Raw genomic sequence first — 11405 nt, 5'->3', positions numbered from 1 at the left:
GAGTGCCTAGAAGTTAACAGAAAATGTTGTGTGGAAAACTTCCCTGATGCTGTGAGGCGGAGATAGCTGCACTTCTTAGGAAAAAGCCTGAGAAGATATAGAGAATTTACCGGGAGAAAAGAGTCAGCAACAACAAGAAATTCTTCTTGCCCTCCTACTAGACCACTTTCCTAATTGCCCATTGAACTGGTGGAATACATCGCACCTTTGCTCACTCCATGCTCGTATTCGTTTCTTGCAACAGCCCCTTTCTTTCTATTCCATCTTACTGCAGGGAACTGGCCTCACAGAGCATCATAGTCAGCACGATAGCCCCAAACATAGTAGCCACGATAGCTTTGGTTATTACATATAAAAGGAGAACGTGCCCATTCATGCGGAGGATCTACCGGGAGTTTCGACTCCCCTCCCTAATGGATTTAGATTATAGGGCAGGAGCCAGTGTTGGCTTGTGCAAAGTCGACAGGGGTGGTTGATAAACACGTTTTATTAGGATGGGGCAGTAGGCCATGTCTGAGGAATTTCCAGTCTTACAGAAGACGTCGTTCATTACCTTATCAGATAGAGAGGGGTTCCAAACCTCTTCCTGACGGAAAGACCACTATTGAGGGAATTCAGATTGGTATCGATTCTGAGAAGACTTTTGCCTCCCCCTACTTAAGAATCCAAAGGTGACTTTTGTACGGGCTTTGATTGCAGTTGCCACAGTGATAAAGTAGCCTTCGTTCCAGTGAGATGTGGGGAATGCTTTTCTGAATGGAAAACTACATGAGGAGGTTTACATGCCACCTTCGCCAGGGTGATCAGTTTCTTCACATCTAGTTAGTCGACTCAGGAAGGCGTTGTATGGACTAAAACAAGCAAACTCCGGCTCGAAAGCAAGAAGCAAGGTTGGTAGTAGATAAATTTATCATTTGGTTCATTCCCGTCCTCCTTTCTTTAGGAGGTCAAAGATTCAGTCCTTTCTCTTATAGCATTACTAGGAGTTAGCCTTCTTGCTCTTGGATTTCTCCCCTATATTCAATAGTAAGGATTCCAAACTATTGAATTACAATACCTAACATCTGCATCGTCAATGCATATCTAGGGGAATCAGTTGCCGTTGTTCTTTTGAAGGTTATACCGGACGATTCTAGTAATGGTAATGTTAATATCATTCTATCATCCTGTTGCACTATATCAAGATAGGACACCTAAGAATAGATTCGATCTTGCTGCTAGGCGCATGAAGCTATGATAGAGAATGTCTTTCCTTTAGGACTTCCCTTGATCTTCCTTAAGTCCTTTTCAGTTCTCTAAGGTTCTTCCCTCGTCCTGTTGTTCTAAATCCTCCCTTCAGTTGGCAAACTTGACAATTGAGTCTTATTTTGACTCCCCTGCCGTTCTTTCGCGCTAAAGCAAGAGAATTAGGAGTTCGCGGCTTCTTTCTTCCCTTGATTTAGAGCTAGGAAGCCAACCTGAATCCAATTAGCATCCAACATAACAATGAAATTGGAGGAGATTCTGTTGCCGCTGCTGCTTATCTGGTGTTATTTCTTGATTTCCAGACTCTCCTCTATCGTACTATCAATCTATCTACCTCTTACATAGTCCTCTGCTTTCTAACAATATAGAATGCATTAGAATCTTTTAGATCTAGCACTCTCTTTCCTGTAGGAAGAGGTTCCCCTTAATGCCCTGTTAGTTCTCTAAGGCGAGTGAAAGCAGTCTGATATAGTAATAAAAACCTGTAAGCACTTTATAAAAGAAGCTCTCTAGTCCTCCTTAGGTTGGTCTACGATCAGCTGGGAAGGTGCGGATTTTCGCTATTCCCAACGGCCTTAAACAGGCTTTATTGCGGCCTGCTCATGATTGGTGTATGGAGGTTCTTAAGCTCTTGGACAAAATGAAAAGGACCGTTGATAAGCTTAGATGAGAGAATAAAATCATGGTCATCTAACTTAATGCAATAGCACAGACACACTCGGTTGGTGACAGGGCATCACACAAGCTGGTTAAGAAACATTAGTACACTAATATCTCGAGCAGGCCATGTTGACCCAACTCTAAGGGTCTCGGTGCAAGATGCGATGTTGCATAACCTTGGGAAACTAGGGAAGCCCCAAACTCCTTGTGAGAAGTGTGCAAACTAAGTGAAGGCACTAGCCTCACCTAGGAGAAACCAAAGCATTGTCGCCTAATTAAGATATATAGTCCAAACATACACATTCACTAAGCCAACTAGAGCATTCTTCCCCAACCACCCTATTCAAACACCATTTGGAATTGCCTCTTAGATATTAGATGACATGTTTTCCACCCTATTAACAATACACTTCAGGTAACAAAATCACCTATCAAGTTTTACTAAGTTCTCAATGTACAACAACATAATCACCTATCTACTTGACTCAACAAAAGCAAGACATGAGTAGCCTTACCAATCTCAAGATGATGGAATCAAAATCTCCTTACGACTTTACAAAAATATTCAAGAAGGTGGCAATTTAAATGAATTTGTGTACCATGGACACAATAATGCAAGCCTTCAAATGAAATATCATCTTAAGAACTCCATTTTTTGAATCTATCTCTAAGAAACCTTTGGAAATCATGGATGACCTTTTCCATAGGGCCAATAAGTATGCGATGCTTGAAGATGATTTGCACGTGACATTACAACAAATAGTAACAACTTCTCCAGTGTCACACCTCGAATTGAATGGCTAAGATCGAACTGAATGACTAATTAATCCCACAGTTCATGGAGCTTAGCCTCAAATTTGCTCAACTACTTCACATAAAGAAATTTTACCTATAATATATCTCTTGCAACCAAACTGCATGGTAACTTGAATATATTCAAAACTAAGGTTAGCCAACACATTCAACCATGTTGTGCCTTCTAAGGCTATTTAGCCTATTTAGTGAAGGTGTGCCTTTGTAGCACTTGATAAGGCTATCCAACCCATTTAGCCTAGGTTATTCAATCAATTCAGCCAAGATGTACCCTTTTAGCACCCAACAAGGTTATTCAACCATTCAACCAAGGCATGCCCTCATAGCACTTGGCAAGGTTCAACCCATTTAGCCAAGGTGTAACCTCATAGCACTCAATCAAGGCTATAAAGCCCATTCAACCAAAGTGTGCCCTCATAGCACCTAGCAAGGCTCTCCAACCCATTCAACCAAGTTGTGCCCTTGTAGCACTCGACCAAGGTAAACCCATTCAGCCAAGGTGTGTTTTTTTAGCACCCAACAAGGCTATCTAACCCATTCTGCCAAGTTATGCCCTACACTCAACAAAGCCTATTCAATCCATTCAACCAAGGTTCAACCTATTCAAGTTATGCCCTAATAGCACCAAGTAACGCTCTCTAGCCCATTTAGACAAGTTGTGCCCTTGTAGCACTTGGCCAAGGCTATTCAACCAATTTAGCCAAGGTGTGTTCTTGTAGTACTCAACCTAGGCTATTTAGCTTATTTAGCTAAGTAAGCTCCCATAGTGCCCAACAAGGTCATTCAATCCATTTAGCCAAGGTATGCCCTTGTAGCATCCTACCAAGGTGTGCTCTTGTACTTGGCCAAAGCTATTTAGCCTATCCAACCAAGGTGTACCCTCGTAACATCCTATAAGGTCATTTAGCCCATTCAACTAAGGTATGTCCTTACAATACTTGACAGGTAATTTGAATAGATAATTTAAACAACAAATCATCTAAGCAACAACAAAGTCAAAAACGTAAAAAATAGTCTCAAGTTATCCAAAAAGTAGAAAAGCCCATAACATAGGGTTGGGTAACCCCTTTAGCGTTATCACTAGTAGTTGTGCCATCCTCAACAACCTTTGTAACTTTTTTCACTTGTAACTCAATCGTTTTCAATCTTGTGTTTCTTCATGCAATTTTCATAGGTTATCTCAAAGATTCAATCAACCTCTTCTATGTACTTAGGTGTAAGGTTAGTTAGCTCTTTCTCAACAATCAACACCTTGGATTGTAACCCCATGGCCTCCTCCATTGCTAGGGCAAGATCACATTGAGATGCCTCAAGATCGGCCTAAAGCTTCCATTTAAAAATGTACTTGGTTTCACTATATGAGTTCATAGATTAAACCTAATAGTTTATTCCACAAACAAATTAAGTGAAAATAAAGTATGAGTAACATGTCAAATTTCCAAAAATTGTGCGAAACTCTACTTCATGCAAGATAGATGAGTCATTTTTCCATAAGGAATCTAGTATAAGGGACAAAATATATTGTTTCCAAAATGATTAAATATTTAATTCCTATATATATTTTATGATGAGAAATTTTTTATTACAATCTAATAGTGAAAACATCATCATCAATAATACATGTTTCTTGATAATACTTTTGTTTTTATCATCAAGGTAACACAAACTTTTAAGGACTAAACATTAAGTTGCTAAATATATAAAATTTATGTTGTTGATTAGCAAATAAACCAAAAATTCATCACTTTTGTTTTCACAACAATATGTCATCACTAAAAGTGTTTTTTCTTTTTTTTCTTTTTTTTGATGAATTTGTCATTAAAAATATTCAATATTGAGATTTTATCCCTAAATATCATTGGTGGTAAGACTCTTTTGTCTTTAAATGTTGTAATAATTTGGTTCTTATATTTTCTTTGAACTAAATTATTTTTTATGATTTTTTATTAATCATCATTATTTTAATGACAGTTTTACATTAAAATAATTAAAATAATAATAACAAAACATTGTATAACACATAACTACTACAATGCAGGGTTAAATTCACTACAACGATTCATAAGATTAAAGGTACTTTGAATTACATTCATTCATATCTTTGGGGTGCTTCTCCAATTATGTCACATAATATATATATACATATAATTTTTGGAATGGAAAGCTATGATTGAGAAGTAGGCAAAGAAACAGATCAAACACTCAAGAACTAACAATGACATTGAGTTTTAAGGGAAAAAGTTCAATAAGTCTTGAAAGAATTAAGGTATAATGAGACATTGCATAGGTAGGCATATTCCACAACAGAAGTATTAAAAAATGAATGAATAAGACTTTTCTAGAGAGGACATGGTGGATGTTTTCCAAAGTTCTCAAAGGAATTTTGGGCTAAAGCAATTAATTCATTTTGTTATCTTGTGAAAATCTCCTTTAATTTTTATGAGTTATAAGACTCCTAAAGAAATATGACTTGGTTCTCTTGCTAATTTATTTTGATTAAAAAAAAAAACTAGTGAGAGAAAATGTGGAGTTTGAGCCTAAAACTTTGAAAATCATAGAAAAAAGTTTTCAATAAAATAAAAAAAGGAAACGATACAACAACCGCATGATAAAGAAAATGTGTCATTGGAGCAAAAATACAATTTGATTAAGGACAAAATGAGGAGGCAAATTGAACCACCTCAAGGGTATGCGACTAATAATTTTGTTGCTTACACACTTAACATGACAAATACTAATAAAAAAATATCATTGTACTAGAGAGTCCAATAGGTGTGACTACCCAATTTATTCCTATATTTTAAATTTAAGATTGTATGAGCTTAATTGGTACAATGGAATTTGAAGGTTCCTTAAAAGTGAAGAACAAAATAACATAGAAAACTTTTTGAGTTCGTTTGAATCTAGAAATTTGGGCAAAAATGAAGATCATCGGAAAGTATCTAAAATTCTATTTTGAGTTAATATGTGAGTCATTACATTTTCCTAATAAGATATATTTATATAAAAAAAACTTTCTTATTATTATAAAAGAATATTTTAAGATATATTCTTGTAAGTTAGATCTTTCCTATATATTATCATAAAGAAAATATCCTATAATATGTATTTCTTTTAGGTTTAATAATTATACAATTAATTTCTTGTATAATTAGAAAAAATAAGAAGGATATTTTGATTAAAAGATGATAATTTTTTTGTGCATATTTTGGGATTGAAAAGCTTTAGAATTGCCTGTCTTCTTGAACCATAAAGAGTTTTCCTTGGCCATTAGATGTACGTTTTATATCAAACAACATAAATTCTAGTGTACTTTGTATTTTTTTTTTCTCATATTTTTTACCATTAGCATCAAGTACTTCATTTCCATAGAAAGAAACAGAAATTTTGGATTTTATTTATTTATTTATTTGAAATTTCGGTTTGAGCATACATTATTTTTGGAAACAAAATTTACATATTTTTAATTATTTTTTTTGAAATATTTTAAAAATTTGTCATAATAATTACATTATACTTTTATGAATAAATAAATTCAAAATTTGAAATTGATATATGTTGGAATATGTGGAAGATTAATGGCGAGAAATAGAAAAACGAGAAAAAAGAACACGAAGATTTAACGTGATTCGATTAATTGTCTACGTTCACGAGAACAAAGAAAAAAAAAATTTCACTATGTTAAAATTAGGGTTACATAAAAAAGGTATTTATATATATATATATATATATATATATTGCAATAAGAGCAGCATATGGTTCCGAACTTGTATCACATAATCAGATTTTATTCTCAGGGGTTCCAATATTTACAAACAGAATCTATCGCATAAACCTTCATTTAGTCTAATATGTCTTCTCTCCCCGCGCATTTGTGACGCATCTTTCTTCCCTTTCTCTCATCTCAGTTCCGCTTTGGTGCTTTCCATTGGACTCCCTCCATGTCCACCCTTCTCTCCTGCTCTAGTTTGATCCTTCCCAATAACAAGCTCTTTAGTTGCCTGTACGATTTCAAGCACAGTTTCGCCAACAGCTTCCAGCACTCCGCCAACGCCTTCAATGCTCTTATGTTCAGTTCCCCTTGGCGACATTTCTGGCTTTCCTTGATCTGGCATTGCAGACCTAGTTTCCTCGCCTCCACTCTCTCCCTGTACAGTTAATATCATAAACTGAGACCACGGTATATGGGCATTATTTTCATGAATCTAACGGTAGAAAAATAAGTCCAAATATAATGTCTACTGCTTTAGGAGAAGAGCAGAATAGCACACATACTTTGGACGGATAATTGGTAAAGAATACCTTGGTTTCAGGTGATTGCTTGGCTGCCAACTCTTGCTGAGCCTCCTCCCTTTTCCTGCCAGTGTAGTCTACCACCTTCTCACCCGTATACTCGGCAGTACTCTGAATAGCACCTGCAGCTGCTTTAGTAGCCTCCACAGCTTTCTCAGTAGTGTAATGAGCCGCACCCCATCCAGTGGCCAATGCCTTGTCTTTCAACTCCGCAGCCTTCTTCCCTGCATACTCCGCAGCTCCCTTGCTAGTCTCCAAGCTCACATCTTTGGCTTGTGTGGCCTTTTGCAAGGTGTAGTCCTTCCCTTGCTCAGCTGTTTGCTTTGTGTAATCCGCTGCAGTCTTGCCTGCAGTTACAAGGGTGTCCTTGGCAGTGGTGTAGCCTTGTTGACTCTTCTCTAAGGCTGTGTCCTTTACTTGGGCACCCTTCTCTGTGGCATAAGTAGTTGCAGATTCCACTCGAGGAGCCACTGATTCTTTCACATCCTGCAACTTCGACGCACCCAGCTCCTTGGCCTTCTGGTACCGCTCTTCCGCGGCCCTAATAGCCTCTATCGAATTCTGTTGCGCCTTTTCTCTGAACTTGGAGATCTCTTCTAGTGAAGGTGTGGTTTCTTTCTCCTCATCACGACCACCTTCTTTGCTACTCCTCTCTGTATCAACTTCTCGTTCTTCGCTTCCTCCTCTACTGGACCCCTTCTCTTCTCCAACATTCATTTCGAACTTCCCTATGGCACGAGGCCCTCTTGACTCCCCTCCTCGTGCTTCTCCTCCTTTCCCAGATCCCTCTTCACTCGGAGGGACTGTACTTTCACTTCTGGCCATATCACCACCTTTCACTCTCTCAGAGAGAGACTCAAAGTGGCTCGTCATCTTGGGGACTCTTTCCACCTCCAGATGAGTCTCCCTCTCCTTAGTCGTGTTGTCTCTCCTTTCTTGCTCAGATGCCATTGTTTTCGACAAGGGTCGTTGTGGGTTGTGTATGAAAACGAAGTGAAGCAAGAACAAGGTTTTAAGAAGGAGAAGCCATGGCGGTCTGAAAAGGAGAAAGTTGTGAAAACATGCACAGGTGGACATGTGGTGGCTGTGTTCTGCAACGTGTTAGGGTTGTGAAAACTTGAGAGGTGACTCATCCATAAAGTACTTAAGCTGAAATACACGTGTTGGCATGACCGTGGAGAGTTGTACACCATTAAAACGACGTCGTTTGCGCTGTGCTTATCTCTAGACAGGTTCATGATCCTCTGCGATGAGGTAAGCTGTAGGCACAGCCCAACCCATATATGTGAAGATGGAAGTTCTGAGGTTGGATTCTTGCAAGGTTTCATTGGGCTCACATTCATGATCCAACACCATCTCAAGAGAGGCCCAAAAAATCATGCTAATGATTTACAATTTTACACAATCTCACCATATTTATTTTGCACATTTTTGTTTTATTTTTGCATGAGCTAAATGTATCAAATATTAATTAGTTAAAGAAAGAATTATGTCAATCATAATGAATTATATAGAAACAAAAACAAGAAGATTCTATAGATCTATATGAGATTGAGGTATTGTTCATGAGGAGAATCAATGAGGAAAATTTCTTGGAAGATAGTGCTCTCCCATTAGAGAGGTACCAATCCTTGGATCACAAAAGACAGAAACACGACTTGGGGAGTGGCTTAGCCATGATGACTAGAAATATGAGCTTCACATAACAACCCTTTATTGACTTGTTCACAAACAAAATAGTAGTTAAGAACATGTTTCATGGGATGAAACCAAAACATGGGATATGTTTCATCACATGAAACATGTTTCATGTTCACATATTTAGTATATGAGAATCGTTTCTTAGGGAAACGATTTCCCCTTGTATTTCTAAATGGGTAAAGTTTCTTTTTGATAATATGTTTGAAAAAAAAAACTTAATTTTTTAAATCATATTTGTCTTTACTAATAATAATAATAATAATAATAATAAGTGGTATTTTCGTAAATCATCATTCTATTATAGATTAATGCAGTATTTTCCTAAATCATCAATAATTTGTTTATTTTTTATTTATTCAATTCTTTAATTATAGTAAAAGAGAATTAATTAATTTAAGTTTCTATTAGATTGATTAAGTGGAAGAAAAAAAAAAGTTTCATTTTCCCTCTAAGATGACCAAAAATCTCCATTAGTTGTTTCATTAGCAAATTTCCTACCTTGGGTTGTAAATAAAACTACAAATACGATAATCACTCTATTTTCTTAGCATAAGATCTCACTTTCATAGACAAAATAGGAAGGCTTTAAGAGATGAGAAAGAAGAATTGTGTTCCCTACCAATTTTCTCAAAATGATATTTCTTATTATTTTTTAATTTATAATGATAGATTTTTTTTTTTTAGTAGTTATAAAACTCTCATAAATTACCATCCTCATTTTCTATTTATTGGGTCGGATAAGATCAACCCATTTAGACATCAAAACCCATTTTCAATAAATATCATAGTAAAATATAATTATATCAATATTTTTATTTTTAAAGAAATGGTTTTTCTTTTGGGGTTTTATTTAAAAAAATAATTATTTTGGAGTTGATATATATATATATATATACTCTAAGAGATAGGTTTTTTCTTGGCTAGTATCGATTTTTGTGCAGGAAATTTTTTTGTCCTTATTTTTTCTTTTTGAGGTGAAATCATCCCTTTGAAAGAAGGCCTATGAAATTTGTTTATCAAAAATTTTCTTAAGCAAACAAGATAATTTCAAAAGATATTTTCCTACGTGATAATTTCTGTTGTCCTACCTCGCTCAAATTATATCAATCTTCTAAATAGTTTCTTGACTCCTATATTTTGCAAATTACTTTTTAAAAAAATTCTTGTTTGTGGTAAATTTGGAATTAATTTGAAAAGTGTGATAGTTTAGAAATAATTTTGTTAAATTATCCATACTTCAATAAATAAAAAATCCTTGGTTAGTGGGTTCTGGCTTCTATGGTCTAAGTTTCTTCAAGACCTATAGCCAATTGATATTATTAGAGTGTAACATTGTAGCTATTTTGTTATTATTTGCCACATGGATGATAATTCTCTAGTATCGTGGTCTTGCAAATGCGACAACAAAAGTGTTATAGCTTCAAACTCTACCTCATGATATTTGCATTTCCTCTTCCTCACGTCTTGCTCTCATTTGTGACAACATTAGTGCCCTTCATTTGGGCACAAATCTTGTCTTGCACGTAAAAATGAAACACATTGAGATTGACTATCATTTTGTACTAGAGTGTGTCATTGACAAAAAGCTAATAGTTGAATACACCCTATCAATTGGTCAAGTGGCCAATATCATGACTAGCTAAACTGTTGACCTCATCTTGATTCTTGACATTAAGAACCAAACTCACGGTGGTGTCTCACCCCATTCGCTTAAGGAGGGATATCAAGGTGTAACTTTATAGCTATTTTGTTATTATCTACCACATGGATAACAAATCTCTTATACAGCACCTTTCTATTATATAATGGAATCATCCATGTTGATGCAAGGTTAACTGAGGTCAGATCCTCCTTACGTTATGCCTCTCAAAGCTTTTGCCTAGCGATGGAGAACTGGGTAAGCATCTTTCCTACACAAAGGATGTACGGGCACGTCCCTCCAAAACTTAGGTCGGGTAAGGATAGGTTAGGTCCCTCAAAAGAGAGAGTGAATGGGCTTACTTATGCATGTGTACTTGGGCTATGCATTAGGAGGGCTTTTTATAGTGTTCAAGAGAAAGCCACTATAGTATTGACTAAGCATTTTGACTTTCTCTATAATGATGGTTGCCTTGGAGGTGACAAAACAATCATTACAGTTTTGAGTGGCTAACAGGTGCTATCAGAAGTTGTGTCATGATACAATTGTCCGTCATTTCAACTTGTTGGAAGTATGGGATAGTGTGTGATAATTAATTGACATGGACGTGAGGATCGAGAGAGATCCCATCAACCACTTCCATGTCAGATGTAAATGATTACACATAGCAAGAGGCCTTGAAGGTTGGCTGGGAGATGTCATCCACTTAGGGAGTTCGGTGCCATTTGTCGTATGTTCGTGTGGTCCGGATGGAGGGCTTCGAGCACTGTGACAGTTATCAAGGCAGTACCGAGGGAAAGTGACACGTGGAAAAGGAGTCCCCATAATCCCTACTCTAGCTATGGGCTAAGCAAACTCTATTCACTTTGTGCTCCTTTCTTCTTTTTTTCATTTGACATTAATAATTGATATACTCATTTATTATATTTGATTGATATTAATTTCATAATCATATGATTCCCACATTCCCTTTTTAGACGGGAGCCTGGGCTTAAACCTAGGCCAGAGGTCAAGCAAATGAGCATTCCAACGTAATGTTAATAAGAACAGGCAA

At 36.4% G+C, this 11405-nt stretch overlaps 1 protein-coding gene across 1 annotated transcript; it reads right to left on the bottom strand.

Moving 5' to 3' along the window:
• Positions 1-6474: 6474 nt before the first annotated feature.
• On the bottom strand, positions 6475-8091 carry LOC104880824 (seed biotin-containing protein SBP65). The gene is made up of 2 exons (XM_010658726.3): positions 7021-8091; positions 6475-6866 (listed from the first exon to the last, which is right to left on the bottom strand). Exons 1-2 carry the CDS (start codon positions 8086-8088, stop codon positions 6618-6620), a joined length of 1317 nt encoding a protein of 438 aa, XP_010657028.2. The 5' UTR covers positions 8089-8091; the 3' UTR covers positions 6475-6617.
• Positions 8092-11405: the final 3314 nt, after the last annotated feature.

The sequence above is a fragment of the Vitis vinifera genome, chromosome 12 (assembly GCF_030704535.1).
Source record: "Vitis vinifera cultivar Pinot Noir 40024 chromosome 12, ASM3070453v1".
Taxonomy (NCBI): domain Eukaryota; kingdom Viridiplantae; phylum Streptophyta; class Magnoliopsida; order Vitales; family Vitaceae; genus Vitis; species Vitis vinifera.
This window is presented reverse-complemented; position numbering and strand designations above follow the sequence as displayed.